The sequence below is a fragment of the Tursiops truncatus genome, chromosome 5, assembly GCF_011762595.2.
Source record: "Tursiops truncatus isolate mTurTru1 chromosome 5, mTurTru1.mat.Y, whole genome shotgun sequence".
NCBI classification, from domain to species: domain Eukaryota; kingdom Metazoa; phylum Chordata; class Mammalia; order Artiodactyla; family Delphinidae; genus Tursiops; species Tursiops truncatus.
The window spans coordinates 43,319,080-43,338,087 of record NC_047038.1 but is presented as its reverse complement, the minus strand read 5'-3'; the positions used below and the strand labels follow the sequence as shown (position 1 = coordinate 43,338,087).

The following is a 19,008-nucleotide window of genomic DNA, read 5'->3' as shown; positions in this document are numbered from 1 at the left end:
AGTGCCCGGCCCCTTCCCCGAGCCCCGGGCATCTTCACTTCCAGGAGCCCTGCGGCGGCGGTGGTCTCGGCACCGCCCTCGGTGCGGAGTCACACGCCTGAGCTGCAAAGGACAGTCACCCCAAGTAAAGAGGTCGCCCAGGTGATGGAGCAAGGGCACCACGGCGGCCAAAAGCTGTATCCGAACCCTAATGCCGAAAGACAATCTAGTTTGTCCGCGGGCGCGGAAAACGTATAAAGCACACTGCTCCTCGGGCTGAGTCCCTGAGACCATCGCTTCTCCTCCGCGCCCCCACCTGTTGGGTAGCATCTCCGGGCTCCTCCTTGCCCAAGTGCTTTGGAAACTGTCAACAAAAACCTAGAGGCCAGGGAATGTGACAGGTGATCATAACTATGCAGAGGAGATGGAGCCCAGATAGCGGACCTATGGGGCCGGGCCTCGCGGGGGTCGGGGATCTGGAGCCGGGCCCTCAGAGCCGCGGCCACGCGAGCTGTGCCAAGACCGGGCGGGCGGCGCCGGCGCACTCCGGGCACCGAGCCTGCAAAACGGGCCCCGGGCGAGCGGCCGGCCACCTCGCAGACAGCGGGCAGCAGGCGCAGCGGCCGCCGCCCCTGGGCGCCTCGGCCAACCCTCCGGCCGCCGCCGCCTCCGCTCTTGCCCCGCTCCCGCCGGGGCCCCGACCCGAGCCCCGGAGGCGCTCGCTCTCCCCGGCCGCGCGACCCGGCTGCATGGAGCCCGCCGCTGGGTCCAAGACGGCCGAGCCCGGCACGGCGCGGGAAGCCAGCGCGCGCTACGGCGACGGCAGGAAGAAGATGGCGGCGGCCGTGACGGCTGCGGCCTCTCACGCGCAGCTGACGCTAGTGGCGCGCGCCGGCCGGCGGACCGCGGATAGTGGTGGCAGCGGCGGCCCGGGCTCCACAGAGGGGCGGGGCGAGACGGGAAGGGGGCCGGCCGGAGGCGGAGGCCGGGCGGGAGGCTGCAGGGAGGCGGTGGGGAAGGTTTGTTGTGCTCGGAACATGGCGGGCGTCGGCGACGCGACCGCCCAGAGAGAAGGCGGCGGCGGCGGCGCCGACATCCCGGAGAGGGAAGGCCGCGGAGACGCGGAGCAGCCGGGCGGCGGCGGTCACGGGCCCCCGCCGGCGCCTCAGCACACGGAGACACTGGGCTTCTACGAGAGCGACCGCCGGCGGGAGCGGCGCCGCAGCCGCGCAGGTGAGAAGGGCGGGCGGGCGGCGCTAGGCCGCGGCGAGGGAGCGGAGGGGGGCGGGGGGCGCCGTGGGACTGCCGGCTGCGAGCTCCGGGGTCGCCGCTGCCTCCGGGGCCGCCGTGGTGTGGGCGCGCGGAGCCGCCGCAGCTCCCGAGGCTCCGCGGCCGCTGACAGCTCCTCGGGCGGGTCCGCGCGCAGCGCCGAGGCCCCGGCGGCAAACGCCCAGCCAGGTAGGTGCGTCCGAGAGAGAGGGCTGTGGCCCGGGGAGTTCGTCCCCACTCGCTTTCCTGCTTTTGAAAGGTCTTTCAAAACAAAACAGAACGCCTGGTATCCTCACGCCTCGATAACGTTGGCGAGCATCTCCCCACGTCTCAGGGAGCCCAGAACTGAGAAACGCAAGACTGATTTCATTATCTGTGTGTCAAGGTGACTTTTGTTCTGTGTTTTAAGCGAACTTGAGTCATCGAAACCTGTTAACTTGCCCTCTAAATTTGTGTTCCTCTCCTGCAGATAACAAGGTGGTAATAATGACCGTAAAGTTCAGTCATTTTGCTCAGGACATAAATATTTAGCACTCCTGCAAATGTTACCTGTGAACTTTTCCTAAACCGAAACTTAAGCCACTTTGAAAAAAAAGAAAAAGGCTGCGTAAGATGCACTTGTGGATCCTACTTTCAATGACCGGTTTTAAGCATATTGTTACAATGTTGTTTCTTTAAGCTATAGGAATTTATTCTTATTTTTAGAGAGTTTTTAAAAGTTGCATTTGTATTCATATTGCAGTTGTGTATTAAGCTTAAAAAAGGGGAAGACTGAGATGTATGTTTCATTGAATATAGGGTGATAACAGCATTTTAATTCTTAAATAATTCTAAGTTTTGAGCAGGAACAGACCCATAGCTACATTAATTTCTTCCAACTAAAAATTTGCTTCTGGTACACAATAGGAGCTGCATTAGCCGTTATTTCCTGCAGTTCATGCAAATAAATGTTTAAGTACTAAGGCTTACTGCATCATTGATTGCACTCGGGTATTGAAGATGTGGGAGTACTTAAATGCTAACTTAAGGCTGATCAGGTAAGATCCTGATTGATTTGCTAATTATCAGAAGTAGACGTAGGTTAGACTTTGAAGAGGTCTTTATCTTTGAAAAATTAAGTACAGACTGTGCCTTGTTTTGTCTTTTTCAATGAACCACTTAGAAATTCTCAACTCTAAGTTGTCAGTTAAACACTTGCTTGGGCGAGTATTTACTTTCTAAATTGGTCAGATCTAAGTAAGACAAAGTATTAAATCTCTTAGCTGTCTGTTTACTTACTTGGACTTCAAAATTAAAAGCACTCTGGTGCAAATAGAAAAAAATGTAGCCAGGTTTCACTATAATTTCTTTGAAATATTTATGAGTTTTAGGAAAGCCAACATTATAAAAGCCTTTGTTATTGTTTGCATGCACAAAAAATGAAGTTGTTAGGTGCCTTTTGATGATCATAGATGTTGGGCTTCTGGAGTAACCCTTAACACCCCTTCCGTGGCCCTGCTGGTCATGGGTCTGGATATCTGGTACTGTGGACTTCCATTGACTTCACGCCGCCTGTGCATTCTTCATCATCATGGGTTACGGAGCGTGGTTTACTTAACATGTTTGAAGCCGGACTTTTAACCCAGAGTTGCAGGAAGTCGTTATCGGGGACACACTTCCGGCTTTAGTCTTTGGGGTAGTCATTGTTTCCCCAATTCTGGACGTTATGTTGAGGAGAGATGACCGTGGCAGCTCTTGGGGATGAGGACTTAGGTGAGATACTCCCAGGAGTATTTCAGCTGGAGTCACCAGCCAGCGTTGTTGTGTCTGGGCCTGCACATGGGCCCTTTGTCCTTTCCCCCGGGTGTCTGTCTCTCCTCCGCTAGTTACACAGCTCTTGCCCTTGCCAGTGCCCACTCTCCAACTCTGATGCTGCACTGGTCAGGGCATTCTCGCTGGAGATTAGAATTCTTTCAGTCACTCTGAAATGCCCTGGGCTGCTAAGTGGCTTCTGCATTCACCCTAACCCTGCAGCATTGCTCCCTTCCACTGCTCAGCATCCTTTCCTTCCTCTCCTGTCCGGAATTTAGAAAACTCTTACCTAGGGGCTGCCCTGGGCCAGAGGGCCTTGGAGTGGCACCACCTAGTGTCATGTGAGAAATATTTCTTCCCCAATCAAATGTCTTCCAAGCCTAGGTGCTTGCACTTAAGGTGTTACATGTCCATTTTTTATATTCTGGTGCTGCCTCTGATACTCTAGTCTTCCCCCCGTCCCCTGCCAATTCAGGGCGACCTTTGTCTTTACTTTTTTTTTTGCGGTACGCGGGCCTCTCACTGCTGTGGCCTCTCCCGCTGCGGAGCACAGGCTCCAGACGCACAGGCTCAGGGGCCATGGCTCACGGGCACAGCCGCTCCGCGGCATGTGGGATCTTCCCGGACCAGGGCACGAACCCGTATCCCCTGCATCGGCAGGCAGACTCTCAACCACTGCGCCACCAGGGAAGCCCTGTCTTTCCTTTTGAAAGTCATAATTTTAGTGTCTTGTTGGCGTGAACCATCAGTTAGTTCCAAAGTCCCCGTTATCATTTCTCCCAAGGAATTTAGGACTCTTATAAATTAGACGTTTGTTGGCCTGCCCTAACCATCTACGGTCCCGTAAATGAATATACAGATTAGGTGATTATCCAAACCCTCTGAATCCAAGTAAAATAATTCAAAACGTAATGTTTGAGGTTCCTGTTTTTATTTTATACCTGTCTGTGTTCATTGATAGTTTTTTTTTTATGTTGGGGGTAGGAGTTTATTAATTAATTTATTTATTTTTGCTGTGTTGGGTCTTCGTTTCTGTGCGAGGGCTTTCTCTAGTTGTGGCAGGCGAGGGCCATTCTTCATCGTGGTGCGCGGGCCTCTCACTATCGCGGCCTCTCTTGTTGCGGAGCACAGGCTCAGTAGTTGTGGCTCACGGACCTAGTTGCTCCGCGGCATGTGGGATCCTCCCGGATCAGGGCTCGAACCCGTGTCCCCTGCATTAGCAGGCAGATTCTCAACCACTGCGCCACCAGGGAAGCCCGTTTATAGGTTTGTAGAATATTTATGTATATTAGTTTGTATATATACAGCTACATCAAGGGTAAGCTTTCTTTTTGTTTGTCTTTTCAAACTCTTCTAATCACTTTGTTCACTGAACTCCCTCTGACTTATATGTAGCCTGGCAATGGGCTGAGACTTTTCTCAGGTTCTAGTACTTAAACCTTAACATAGATAGGAATGGATATCCCACTCGTCATTCATGGTTTCATTCTCTCACTCATAATGGTCACTGTGTATTCCACCGTAGCCTTATGTGGTCACCTGTCTTGAACTCTGGGTATAGTAGTCATCAAGAACCGCAGATTCATCTCTTCTGTCTTCTTTTTTTCCTCTTCTTAAAAATATGACCAACTTCTATTGTCCTTTTTGATATAAGACCAGATAATAAGTACATATGACTGGGACTTCCCTGGTGGTCCAGTGATTAGGACTCCATGCTTTTGCTTTCTCTGTTCAGGTTTGCTCCCTGGTCAGGGAACTAAGATCCTGTAAGCTGCATGGCACGGCCAAAAAAAAAAAAAAAAAAAAGTACATATTACTGTGTTTCCATGCTTGTGCCCCACTTCACAGGTCTGTAGAAGTTCTAAGTGGGAGAATTTCTGTATAGCCATATTCCCATTTAGGAATCTAGGCCCAGCAAGTCAACTTTTGACTAAGAATTAGGCAATCTGTGCTTGGCTTGGCTCAGTTGTTCAATCGCTTTGTAGACTCTATGTTTGCCTAATCCATTTGGCTCTGTTTCATAACTCCACTACTAAATAGTTCAGTATCTGAAGTATCTAAGTTGGCTCTAGTGACTGGAGACTTAACAGTAGAAGACTTGTTGTAAAATAAATACAACACCTACTGGTGAGGATGAAACAATACCTATATAGTGCAGGTATTGGAGTATGCATAGGGATAGGTATTGCTTGTAAAACAAAAGAACTTGAAGTAAGGTATGGGTGAACAGTATGGTTTTTGACTGTAGCAGTGCCATGGGCCCATTTTGTTCCTTTTTAGGTGGTGACTCGTCACTCTGGAGCTTAAACTTGTTATCCATCCCTTGTGCTTCTCTTCTCTTTCTTTACATTTTAAACTTCTTGCTTTACCTCCATAAGAGAATGAACAGAGGCAGGAAGAAAGACTAAAACTCAGAAAAGCCAACTGATCTCCTTTTTAGCAGCTCCCACAAAAGATTTTGAGTGGGACAAGGGTTTTAACTGTTCGTATTCACTATGTCCCATTGTGTATTTGAAAATTTAACATTTTGAATATTAAAATACATTCTCATTTAACCAGTCCTGATCCTCTATAGTATGTTACATAGTTATCCTTATGGCCCCAAACTTATCCTGATGGATGATTAAAGGCTGTGATTCTGAAAATTATGCTCTAGAGTAAATCAGTTTCTCATTTACAAAGGAAAGTAAGAATAATTGTAAAACTGCCTGAGAAATTACTTGGAGTGAACACAGCCCTGATGCAGATAAAGTAAAATTAGCTTCTTCTCTTCTGACAGATGATTGCTCTCCTTTGAAAATTCTCACTTGCTTTACTTAACAAGTACTTGTAAACTGAACAAGCAATGAAAAGTTATTTATTTTGATCTTTGACTGGTTCAATATTCTTGACCTTTTTAAGATGTTTACCTTCCACCTAGTTTACCCTCCAAAATTCAGTCCTAGCAGCTCATTTGCAGCCCACTTTGGGGATGCTTGCATAAGAGAGAAAGAGGTCTTTGGAAAGACTGTATCATTGACTGTCAAGTTAATGATATTTTGTTCCCATTTTTAGTCCCTTACTTTGTAACCTTATGACCTTGGAAAAAGTCACTCCTCTTTTTGTATCTGTTTTCCATCTATAAATTTATGAATATTCTACCTATTCTTTACTTCCCTAAATGAGATTATTTATAAACAGTTTGAGGACCTTAAAAGTTCGACTGGAACCTTTACTGTATTTGACTTAGGAAAGCAGAATTGCTGTCATTGATTCCTAGTTGGCCTTGTATAAGGGTGTGCCTTTGTATTTGTGTAATAAACTTGTAACTAATATTTTAGTGTAACTTTAGTAAAGCCTATTAAATTTTTGCATTATTTAAGACTGTGGAGATTTGCATGTTTCATAGTATTTTCCTAGCAGTTAACCAATATTACTTTACAGTTTTTTTGATGGTCAATGGTATTTTAAGAAAGATATATTTAGACATATTACTGAACATGTAAATATATTTATGATTACTCATTACTTCAAATTAATACTTTTTTATACTGAGTTTTTATTTCTAAAACAAGCTCTCTCAGAAGATAATTAAACAATATTTCTTCTTTTAGGGATGAGGAAGAAACCATTTATACTGTACTTTTTCTCAATTTAAGATACTGGATCACAAGGCAATTCTGTGGTAGATGAATATTGTTTAAAAATAATCTGGAAGAATTGATCCAGGTTTATGATTGGTATTATTTTCCTAGTGTTAAATATTCATAATTGGCAAGACTAACTTATTCAAATGTAGAAGCTCATTTCTATTATAACTGTTGATAAATAGTAAAATACTTCTATTTTTAAAAGACTTTTACTGAATATTTCTTCTTGGTGAGATCTGGATAAATGAACCAAAATTGGTTGACATCTGAAGAGTTCAAACGGTATTCAGAAAATAAACAACTGGATTATTTTATTTTGGAAAATAATTTGCACTTAAACTATAAAGAAAGATGTTTGGCATAACAAATGAAAGTGACTCTTGCTAAGAAGGAATGAAATATCACCATGGTATGGAAAAAGTTACGGTTCAGTTAGCTAGCAGAATTCTTGAAGAGTGGCACCCACAGGTCAAAGAACAGTAGTAGCCTTCCTAAATCATTAGCCAGGCACTGTACCCAGTATCACGGGACAAGTGAGTTCAGGTAAGTCTGTAGAATGCTAGAGAACAGCATTTAAAACAACGGCAGCAACAAACAAAAGCACTGAAACACAGCTATACTTTGGAACAGAAGATTGAGTAGCATCCTGCAGACAATATCCATGGCCAGGAAAAGATAGGAGGTGGGGAGACCAGACAGAGCGACAAGACTACCCTATGCCTTAGGAGCTCAGGCCACCGGGCAACAGAATCTTGTTCTTCAGCGTGAATCAGACGGCTCCTTCTGACAGGTTGAAGCCAGATCAGGGCTAGGTCATCTTCTCTAGTACGATTGTCAGATAGATGGGTGATAATTATGGTCCAGGGGAGAGAGCACGCTGGACTTGGAGTTCAGAGATCCAGGTTGTATTCCCAACTTGCCCCTTAGCTTTTCAGTGGCTTTGGACAAGTCTCCTAACCTCTGTGAGCCTCAGATTCTTCATTTGCAAAATGTGAATGCTGTTAACTGTTCTTTAGCTCTCAGAATTGTGAGAATTTCATGAAGTAGTGTGAGCAGGACCTTTGTAAACTACCCCAGGCCATCTAGCGGGAGGATCCTAATCCCTTAAGTAGGGTCAGTTCTCCAGGAGTGGGGGAGGAGGAGGAGGAGGTAAGAAAGCTTTCAAAATATTTCACCCCATGAAGCTTTTTTTGTTGTTGTTAGTATTGCTTTAATGTTTCTTTTAAAACCATTCCCCAGCCATTAGTATGGTGTTAACTGTAGGCAAACACTGCCCTTACACTCAGAACTCACTGCTGGCCGGACATGAAGAAGATCAGGGTACATGGTGCTTGCTTTCAGAAAGCTCATAGGCTGGTAAGGGAGCTGATTAGTAAACAGTGTAACTTCATAGAAGTAAACCCAGAATGCTACAGGAGCACAGAGATGGGGGGTGGGGGGAGACCCAGTTTTCCAGAACACAATGGCCTGTTTACAAAAGCACTTGAGACAGTGATAGAACAATCTGGTGCCAAAAAGCACACACTTTAGGATAGACTGCTTGATTTGAATGCTGGCTCTACCATTTGGCTTGCTCTGTGACCTTGGAGACCTCCTTAACTTCTCTGTGCCTTGGTTTCGTCATCTATAAATTGGGCATAATTATAAAAACTGTCTCATAGTTATGAGAGGTGTCTACTCAAAACATGTTTTATCATTTGATTTTTAAGTGTTTACTTTTAAATTTTCCATGGAAAATCAAAATTGGTGTTTATAACTAAAATTCTTGCATTTCTAGAGGTAAAATCCTGACACGACACTTTTTCATATTTACTATATAGTTAAAACACTTTCATAGGTTTATATTTTATAACTTGTTTAAGGAAAATTAGTTACTTAAGTTATATAGTTGGTTAAAGATGCTTATTTGATGTGTTACCTTTTATCCATGGAAACAGGATTGCAGAAATAGCAATAAACATTAGGTAACCACCAAACTAGAATTGGTTAATACTATAGATCATGTGAAATTACTAGTCAGTAGTTCAAGCATTGTGTCATGCTTTGCAGTTTTCATATCCTTTCATTCAAGTCCTCTCTCAGTCCCTCGAACATCCTTTGTGGATGGCAAGCAGGTAACAGGTGTTGTAAAACTGCTCCAAGCCTTGGTTTCCTCTTCTGTAAAATTGAGATCTATGAGTGGAGCGGGGTCACGGCACTAATGAGTGACAGAACTGGTGCCAGAACTTCCTTCTTCTAATTGCTAATCCTGTGCTGTCTTTGTGCATCATAACAAAACCCTTATTATGGTGGAAGCTCGGTCATCTTGTGGGCACCAGGGAAGGCACCATTATGGAGGATAATTTTCAAAGTAAACAAGGATACAGTGTTGGGCTGCACCCTGCAGGCCTACAAGCCCTGTGCTTGCCCAGCTTCAAGACTGAAGAAAGAGCCTGGACTCAGCAACAGAGACATCAGTAGTTTAATGGATGGGGGATCTTACACACGTGAAGCAAGGTCCTGGAGTGACATCCCACAATGTGTGGCTGACAGCGGGCAGGACATGGTGGCAGTCTTCGCTCTCAGGGAGAGTGGGAGATTACCAGTTATAGGGCAATTGACCTCAGGTAGGCTCATTAGTTACCAGGGAAACCAGTAGGGGGCACACCCCTCACTACCCCTTTGATAAGAACAGTCACTAGCTGGGGCCTGAGGCAAGTATATGGGAAGATCACTCATGTGCCTAAGATGTAGGTGAAGCAGGCACTGGCTGGGCAGGGGAAGTACAGAGAGCAAGAGAACAGCCACCTTTAGTGGCCTCACCATACATGCAGCTGTCTCAACCTTTTAATTTAATTGGAGTTTTTTTAAAAAATTATTTATTTATTTATTTATGCCTGCGTTGGGCCCTTGCTGCTGCACCCGGGCTTCCTCTAATTGCGGCGAGCGAGGGCTACTCTTCGTTGCGGTTCGCGGGCTTCTCATTGCGGTGGCTTCTCTTGTTGCGGAGCATGGGCTCTAGGCGCGAGGGCTTAAGTAGTTGCGGCACGTGAGCTCAGTAGTTGTGGCGCATGGGCTTAGTTGCTCCGCGGCATGTGGGATCTTCCCGGACCAGGGCTTGAACCCTTGTCCCCTGCATTGGCAGGCAGATTCTTAACCACTGAGCCACCAGGGAAGCCCTTAATTTGCTTTTTAAAATTTAAAATTGTACGGTAACCTGTTTATCTCCTTCACACACTGTGATACTAGTGCGCTCCCCAACTTCCTGCACTTACTGGGAACGATGCACCCAGCCACTCACCAGCTGTGACTGCATTGCGGTGCCCTGTCCTCCTAGGGGTGGAGGGACAGGTACCTGTTGGGGGACCTTTTCCATCATTTGGATGCATACGGACTGGAGGCTCCTTAGCTCCGGCGACTGCTCAGTCCAGTGAGACACCAGGAGCTTTGCGTTCTTGACCTGCTAAGAACACCCCAGTCTCAGAACACACCTGCCTCAGTCACGGGCTCTCTTCCCAAGAATCTGCTACTCTCTGCTTTTGCCACTTCTAATTTCTGATTCTGTTTTTCTCTCTGCCACACCCTCCATTGTGATTTCCCTTCCTCTTCTCTGATCCACACATTCTTTCAGCGAGCATTGGTTGAGCACCTCTTACATGCTGTACCCCGAGGATGCAAAGGTAGAGGAGAACACCAGACAAGAAAACGCATGTACCGTGGCTCCGGGAAGCATGGAGCTGAGTTGGGGGAGGACTTGTTCTGCCTGGGGAACCTGGGAAATCTTCACGGGGCAGGTGACTCTGCACGTGTTCACCTGTGGAGGCTGGAAGGGAGTTCTCAGGCCAGTGAACAGTGTGATCCAACTGACACATTTGCCAGCAGTGAGAAGTGATGTAACTAGAAAATCATAACCTTGAGGTTCAGGGAGGCAGTTGTGCGGCACTGCTGGAAAGATAGCCAGGGGCCAAGGCTGCAAGGCTCTGGTGTTGCCACTGCTGAGGTGTTGACCTCACCTGGAGGTCCCACGAGCCCCAGAGGGTTTCCATGGCTGGCCTGCGTGCACACGGACAGGCGCCAGGCCAGGTGGGACTGAGGGGACAAAGGATTGGAAGGAGGGCTCCGGTCAGGAATCCTCTGCAGTAACCTGGAGAGAGAGGACGAGGACCAAATGCAGGCTGAGCCCGGAAAGAAGAGGGCACAGTTAATAAACATTTCGAGAAAGAGTCATTAGGGCTTGGGGAGAGGAGGGAGGGGATGGTCAGAATTGGCCCCAAGCCGCCAGCGTAGAACCCTCTGTATCACTGGTGAGCCCTGAGCTAACAGCAGGGCTGCAGGAGGTCGGGGGGGGGGGGGGGGATTAGTGGAGAAGAGGTGGTGTTTGGATTTGCTGGTTTAAAGGTGCCTTTGGGATTTCCAGGTGGCAGTTGGAAATATTGGTTCAGGCTCAGGAGTCAGAGCTGAAGGTATGGTGACTTAAGGATTTAGATGATGGTTTTGACCTTAGACGGCCCAAATAGAGTATGTGTAGGAAAAAAAAAGACAAGAAAAAGAGAAGGTGGCTGATGACACATCAGAGAATATGGCCTTAAAGGATGGCTGGCATTTTACTGTAACCGTACTTTGTTCGGATGTAGTGAATAGAGCACTGAACCGACCAACAAATGCTTAAGGGTCCGGTGGTGGAGGAGGCACCCCGCAGAGACTTAGGTTAGCAAAGGTGATTCCGAGAGCAGAGCGCCACTGATGGGGGTGGCAGGCAGGAACGTGAAGCTGGGGGCAGATGCCGCTCAGCAGTTATGGTGAAGTGACCTTTGGGGCTCATGACTCAGCTCGCTGGCGCCAGTGAAACTTTGTGTAAGTGCAGTTTCTTCCGCTCTCTGAATGTCCTGTTGCTTCCCAGTTTTCACAGGAAAGAACTGATATTTTAGATATTAGCTAATTAAAACATCCCTTTCTTTCTAATTGGAAAACTGAACTGTGTGCACATATAACTGTTTGATCTTTCTTTTCCATTTTAGCTGTTTTGCAGCTCAAAAGACTCTCTTTCTCTCCTTCAGACGGTAGATCTTGTCCTGGACCTAGCCAGCCAACAGCATATTAGAAAGTTCCTAGCCAGAAATTTTACTCTACACAGATTTGGTTATACTAAGGCCTTTTTTTTTCTTTTCATTTATTTATTTTATTTTAATTATTTATCTTTGGCTGCGTTGGGCCTTCGTTGCTGCGCGCGGGCTTTTTCTAGTTGCAGCGAGCGGGGGCTACTCTTCTTAGCGGTGATCAGGCTTCTCATTGCGGTGGCTTCTCTTCTTGCGGAGCACGGGCTCTAGGTGTGAGGGCTTCAGCAGTTGCAGCTCGCGGGCTCGGTAGCTGTGGCTCACGGTCTGTAGAGCGCAGGCTCGGTAGTTGTGGTGCACGGGCTTAGTTGCTCCACAGCATGTGGGATCTTCCCAGACCAGGGCTCGAACCTGTGCCCCCTGCACTGGCAGGCAGATTCTTAACCACTACGCCTCCAGGGAAGTCCCTATACTAAGGCCTTTTAGTCTGAACATCTATTAATATATGCAGCGAAGTTTACATCTTGTGCACATGGCTTCAACCACAAATGTACTGAGAGCACCGTGCTCGTGGTGCACTGGATGATTTGTCCTGCCCCTGCGCTGGGCTGCAGTAGGTGGAAGTCCGGTTTTCTCTCCATCTGTTTCAGTCTCCTGTTTCAGACAGCTTTCATGGTATCACTGACTCTCCAAATGGATTATGAATCTTGTATTTTAAAAAAATGTGTGTAATTTTTTGGGGGAAGCTGTAACTTCTATACATAAGCAAGCCACTTCACCTGACGCTCAAAGAACTAGCGATCTGTCCCAGTGTTGGAGGAAGTAAGCTCTTTTTAGGCCCACTGGGAGATAATAAGTCCACTTCTGAGTCTTCCTAAGGGCTTTTCAAGGGTATTTTGGACTATACGCTGTTCCCCATCCCTGCAACCTTTAAATCCTAGCATCACATAAGACGTAACTATGAGGGTCGATCACTCGTAAATGAAATCAACCTCCCCTCTTTGTCATTTTTTGGAGGGAACACCAATACTGTATTTGGTAAAAGGACCACGAGGCCAGCTCAGAGCAAAGAGGACAATTTGAAACCTTTGGTGTGCTGAGTTCTGGAAGAGAGGATGGCCTCCTTGAGAGTAGAAGTAGGGATGTCTGTGAAGTTGGGGACTGAGAGGTCACCGAGGTGCTGGGCTGTCAGAGAAGTGTCACCCAGTGGGAAGATTGGGATCAGGCATTAACATCCTTACTTCTCATCTCAAGTCCTCCAGGTACAGCCAAATGGAAAGCATTCCACCTCCTTTGGCCTTTCTTTCCTCAGCTGAGATGAGATGACTGTGGGTGAATTTGCCTCAGAGGAACTGAGGAGACAGGTGGACAAATCCAAGGAAAGGGAGGTCTTTCAGATCGGGTTGAGGTTCTGTTTTGTATGACTTATTATGATTACCATCATGTTGGGAAGCCTTCACCTGGGGAAGTGGCATTATTTAGATACTTGCAGGATCTCTGAGGCTGAACAAGGAAGAATTTGCACCAGTGTCTGTGTACTTCACCCAGGATAGTTCTTGGGCTGAAGCAGTGCCTGTTAGGTGACTTGGCTCCCTTTTGAGTGTGTGTGTGTGTGTGTGTGTGTGTGTGTGTGTGTGTATCTCCATTTTGTATGTACTTGGTATCTACTCTTTTTACCTGCCTTCATCTCTCCATCAGTCCAGGTCCTATATCACCTGTAAGACCCAGGACTAGACTCTCACAGAACACTTTTCTAACTATTCTGGCTCACAGTAATCGTCCCTTTTATATTCCTGTGACTTTTTCAGTTTATATCACACAGAACAGCAATTTTCTCAACAGTCTTTTCCGGTGGTTTGTATGCAGTTCAGTTCTGGGCACAGAAATGTAGATTACTTTGTTTTATTCTCTTGTTGTTTTGCATATACATTACCTGTAGCACCAGCTAGCATGGAAGTTCCTTGATAAATACTGTTCTTTTTGTTTTGTCATTTTTTTTTTTCCTGTAGAGCTTTCATTGTTGAGGTTCCTCAGTGCTGAACTAACCAGAGGGTACTTCCTTGAACATAATGAGGCCAAGTATACAGAAAGAAGAGAAAGAGTGTACACTTGTATGCGAATACCAAGAGAATTGGAAAAGGTACTTTTTTTTTTTAACTCGTCGTTTTGAAAATGATGTCAATATGTTAATTCTATTAAAAAAATTGTGAACAGCTTGAGTTGCATTTTTAAAATATTGGAAATAACGTGATCATAAATAATTAAATATATTGGGGGAGTAGGAATTCCCATTCAGGAAGAGTCTTAAAAAGTGTATTTTTAGTGTAAGATCCAGTGATTTTTAACTTTGCAACTTATTAAACTTACCATATTCCCATTTGTGTCCCACCCAAATAACTTTTTCAAGGAATTGCTCTCTACTTATTCCTTTAGTTCTCTTCAGTTTTGTTTTACTAGAAGCAGTTTTTTTCCCATTCAGAGGAATATAAATTATTTAATTGCACCCTTTTTTTTAAGGTTTCAGTTTCTCAGAAAGCCCTCATTTTTAAAAACAGTTTCTTCAAAGAAAAAAGACAATTTGTTTCACCTTCATCACAGAAGACATCTCAGCATAGGATAAACATAGTAATAGCAGCACTAAATCTTTGCACATAGGGCGCTCCCTTGATTGTGTCCCAGGCCATCAAGACCAGTCAGATACGAAATCAAGGCCGCTCTGTCTGCATTGATAGAGTTGACCAGTCTGAGCAAGAAGGAAAGAATTAAGAAATAATTCAGCTTTAGCTATACTGAAACACGTTTTCATACTTTTATAGTAACGTAAAATTTGTAATGTTCCAGTCACTTCTCTAGAATCATACTTGACTATTGGAGTTGGTATCAGAAGAGTTTGGTTGGTTTGGAGTTGGGTTGCTTTCTCAGTGTATTATAATAACAAGAGGTGTGGGACAGTGAAAAGGAAGGATGCCCGGTTTGAGAGATGTTGCTTTCAGTAGGTTCTTAGTGGCGCATCATGTGCTGAAGCTTTGGAAAGTTCTGTATTAGGGTGAGATTTAGAGAGCTAGGGAGCCAGCAGACATTTGAGACAATGAAACAGCTTGTTGCCTTTGGTCAGGATCATTAAACATGCGTAGCTATTATTGTGTTGCTGCTTTTCTGGGGAGTTCTAGGGTTCTGTGGAGGAGCCGAGGGCTGGAGGTGAGGAGGGAGGTGGAGGCCTGGGGGGCACCCTCGACAGCACTCCTCCCCAGGTGCAGCATCAACCTTATTTTGTGTATTGGAGTTGCTTTAAGATTTTGTCCTGGAGGGACCTAGGGGGTGATGTTTCTTTTGCTTGAGAAAAAAAGAAATTTTTTTTTAAGGTAAGTCTTGTGTCTTTCTTAAAACACTTTAACCTGCTTTTCAAAGCTCACTGTTTTCTACCAATGATAAGCCATGGCTGGAAATGTGAGGACACTGCTGGAGGCGTGGACCTCTGCGGCCTGGACTCTTGTCGGGGACAGTGCCGGCCTCATCCGCCCACCTGTCTGAGCTGCTCTGGACTCCCATTTTGCTCTGGGAGAGCACAGAGGGATTTGCCTGCAGTCACAGGCAGACTTTATGGACACGCCCGGGAAGCTGGTTCGACACGGAGAGGTGTCCATCTGACCCCTTCTGTCATCCCACCTGTGGCAGAAATAGTGCGTGATGGCAGCATCCTCTCGTAATTCTGTCACCTCATCAGAGGCAGGTTCAATACACCCATCGTTCTCTCTTTATTAGCAACATTGAAATCACAAACAGGTTTCTGGGTAGATTTCTCACAGAAACTTGTAAGCGTTTCATGTTTGTTATTGTACTAAATTGTCTTCTGGGGGAAATCCATGCAGGTCTTTCTGGGACTGCAGTATAAACATTGTTTTTCAAACTGTGGTCCGTTACAGGACCACTGATAGGTGGAGTAACCATACGGTTACTAATCAGTTAGGATTTATTTTTTTTTAATTAAAGAATAGAAAAAGTATCAGATTGCATTCATTGCCTGTGCTAAGGGTAAGTATTTTTTCTTAAAACTTAGGTCTCACTTCTATGTGTATAAAACGTATTAACGTCAGAAAAGTTGAATGGGCACTGCTCATGCACAGTTGTAATTATTCTAATCCTGTTTCCCATGAGAGAGGTTTTTAGCTTTAGGCCTATTTAGGAAATTTTCATTTAGTCTCTTAGAGCAACACTTTAGCAATTTTACTGCTTAAAATGTACGAATGAATGTCTTCTTTTTCAGTTTAGAGCAATTTCTTCTTCTAAGACTGAGTGAAGCACAGAGGAAAGTTAGATTTCAGTTTAATTCCAGGCTTAAATGTCTCTCAAAACAGCATGAATTCACTCTGCTCTCTCTAAGGCCTTTATTTGATATGTGGGGATCCCACTTCAGACTTTTATTGTGCGAGGTGAGAGGCTATCTAGATATTCACGCTAATCTAATTTATTTTTTATTGGTTTCCTTTGTGTTTGTCTATTCTAATATGTAATACCTTATTCGTTTTTTTATTGTTCTTGTTTTTTTGGGTAAATGCTAATATATTTTCACCTAACCTTTGCAGGAAGAGAAAGTTGATAATTAAAGAGCACTTTGCGTCTACAGGGATTGCAAATACTATAAAGCATGTAATTACTGCATATTATACTTTAAAGTCAAGAGAAAGGTCAGCTTAGTATCTCTTACCGAACCTGTTTAGTGATTGTAAAAAAAAAAAAAAAAAAAAAACCCATGTTTTTTGTGTCAGTGGATAAACACATTATACTTGACATTTAATAAAGGTGAATTGCTTACATATTTAAAATAGTATTTCCAATTATTAGCACTTTTTTACATTTGAACTTTTCAATCTTAGGTAAGCGTATGAAATTTTGGAGCATTTTGTTGGCTTTGGGGCAACATTTCCTCTTTTCCTCCACAATCCCTTTTCCCCTGTGCCCACACACACCCCTTGGGTTCTTGTCCTAGATCTGCTGCTAACTGCTTACGTGGTCCACTTTGGGGGCTGTGTTTTTCTCTTCCATTACAAGGAGGAGGCTGAACTGTACTTTCTGTGCATCCTGAACTGAGAGCCAGGATAGCAACGTGGGTTAAGGGCATGAACTCTAAAGTCAGTCTGCCTGGACTTGAATCTTGGCTCCACAGTTTATTAACTGTGGGGCCTTGATTAATTTCCTTCTGTCCGTGCGCCTCGGTTTTCTCATCTGTGTGTTAATTATGTGGTGAGCCTTCTGTAAGTGTTTTAAAATCTTTACAAGCCTCTCTTCAGCAAATTGGGAATGCCTTGCGCTGGGAGAACAAGAAAAATTTTGAAAGGTTTCTTGTCCCCAGGTTGCATTCCAGGGGAAGTCTCATTTGCAATAGGGGTAGCTGTCATCTTGGGCTGAGTACAGCAGGAAGTGATTGGGAGAGGACTGATTTTCAAGGTTCTCCTGTGTCCCTCTTTCATCTCCTGCTATACTTTCATCTTCCTTCTTTGCTAGCTAATAAACAACTTTTCTAACCCTGCAAGGGCCATGATTTTCTGACTCTCAGCCCTCTTGGATTGCTGACGTCCTGCAGAAAGAGCCTTTAGGGAAAACTGTTTTCTTTCCTCTTTTTAGCCAGACTGTCTTAGGGTAAAGCTTATCTCTTTCATGAGGATTTAGCTAATGGCCATAGAGATAACATACCTTACACCCTGACATTTTCTGCTGAACCCTCAAGTCTGACCTCAGCAGGCACGGGGCTGGAGCTGACAGTTAGGATAGACAGTGGTTGCTTTAATCAGGTGCTGGTGGAACCAGGGCAGGGGATCACCAGTTTCCCAGAGAGGAAATTCCTGGTGAGTGATTTTCACTGCTTCTTACCCCACTTGGCTTGGCCAGTTACATCCCATCTCTGGCATCCATTTCTGTGTTACTAATAAAATGAATAGCATTTATCAAATAAGGATTAGATGCTTAGCACTGTCCTGAGCACCTGAAATGAAATAGCATTAAATCCCATCAGCAGCCTCCTGAGGTATAAGTACCATGAAAGTTCCGTGTCCTCTTCCTGCCACACTCTGCCGTCCCACGTAGACGCCCAGACAGATCTCACCTTCAACCCATGTTTTGGTTGAAGCATGTGCTAGTGTGTGTTCTGCATTTTGACCCCATAGGAACAGTTTACCCCACACCATGTACAAAATCATCCCTTGTCCAAGGGCTAGTTTTGTCATCTGAGTGAATCCAAAACTGCAGGAAGTAGTGAAGAAATGCTCAACGTAGTATTGGATTGGCCAAAAAGTTCGTTCGGGTTTTTCCGTAAGGTGTTACACGTTTCCTTAACATCTTAACAGAAAAACCGGAACGAACTTTTTGGCCAACGCCATATTTTCTAAAATTCCCTAATGTATTTAAATACTAATTTAGAGAGATACAGCTCACTCATGCATTTATTTATTAATTTCCTCTGTCTTTGTTTTGAGTGCTCACTGTGTTCCAGGCACTTTCACAGTGTGGGAGTAGAGAGATAAACATAAGACTCGTGAAGGTAATGGCAAGGTGATGAGGAGAAAGGTCACTTCTGTACATTTTACAGCCTGTGTGGCGGGGACAGGGGTGGTTGTACTAGGGAGATCCAGAGGTGGGAAATTGGTAGGAACACACAAGAAAGGACAGGTACACTGGAAGGTTGGGCTGGATCCAGGTTACTTTGAATGGTTAGGCTAAGGAGTTTAGACTAGCTTTGGGAGGAAATTAAAATTTATTTCTCAAGAATACTTTTAGCTGTATAGGTAACAGAATACCTAATGGTGACTTAAAAAGGTTTTTGAAAAAAAATTTTTTTTTTTTTTTTGCGGTACGCGGGCCTCTCCCGCTGCGGAGCACAGGCTCAGCGGCCATGGCTCACGGGCCCAGCTGCTCCGCGGCACGTGGGATCTTCCCGGACCGGGGCACGAACCCGCGTCCCCTGCATCGGCAGGTGGACTCTCAACCACTGTGCCACCAGGGAAGCCCTGAAAAAATTTTTAACAAGTGAAGAGGAAGGAGATCGTAATTGTTCCAGCGGATTAATGAGGCCAGCATGGACTCAAGTCCTTTTTATCTTTCTGTTTCACCATCACTGGCACATTGGCTCTCAGTCCTCCTTTTCATAGAAAGATGACAGCTGCAACCTTGGGCATTACATCTGCATTATAATCAGAAACAAGAGGAGATGGACAGTGCCACCTTTTCCACTGTCCCTTTTATAAAGAATTTAAAGCTTTCCCAGAGGTGCCCCAGCATGCTTCCTTCTGCTGTGTCTTATTAGCCACCGAGTC

The 19,008-nt window shown here is 45.3% G+C and overlaps 1 protein-coding gene across 1 annotated transcript in view; it reads left to right on the top strand.

Annotated features, from left to right (window-relative positions):
* Window positions 1-417: 417 nt before the first annotated feature.
* Window positions 418-19,008, top strand: part of TAPT1 (transmembrane anterior posterior transformation 1) — a 64,798-nt gene continuing 46,207 nt past the window's right edge. The window contains exons 1-2 of the mRNA XM_019928448.2: window positions 418-1,212; window positions 13,711-13,841. Of these exons, the coding sequence (XP_019784007.2) occupies window positions 426-1,212; window positions 13,711-13,841 (918 nt within the window). The 5' untranslated portion in view covers window positions 418-425. The remainder of the gene's footprint in view (window positions 1,213-13,710; window positions 13,842-19,008) is intronic.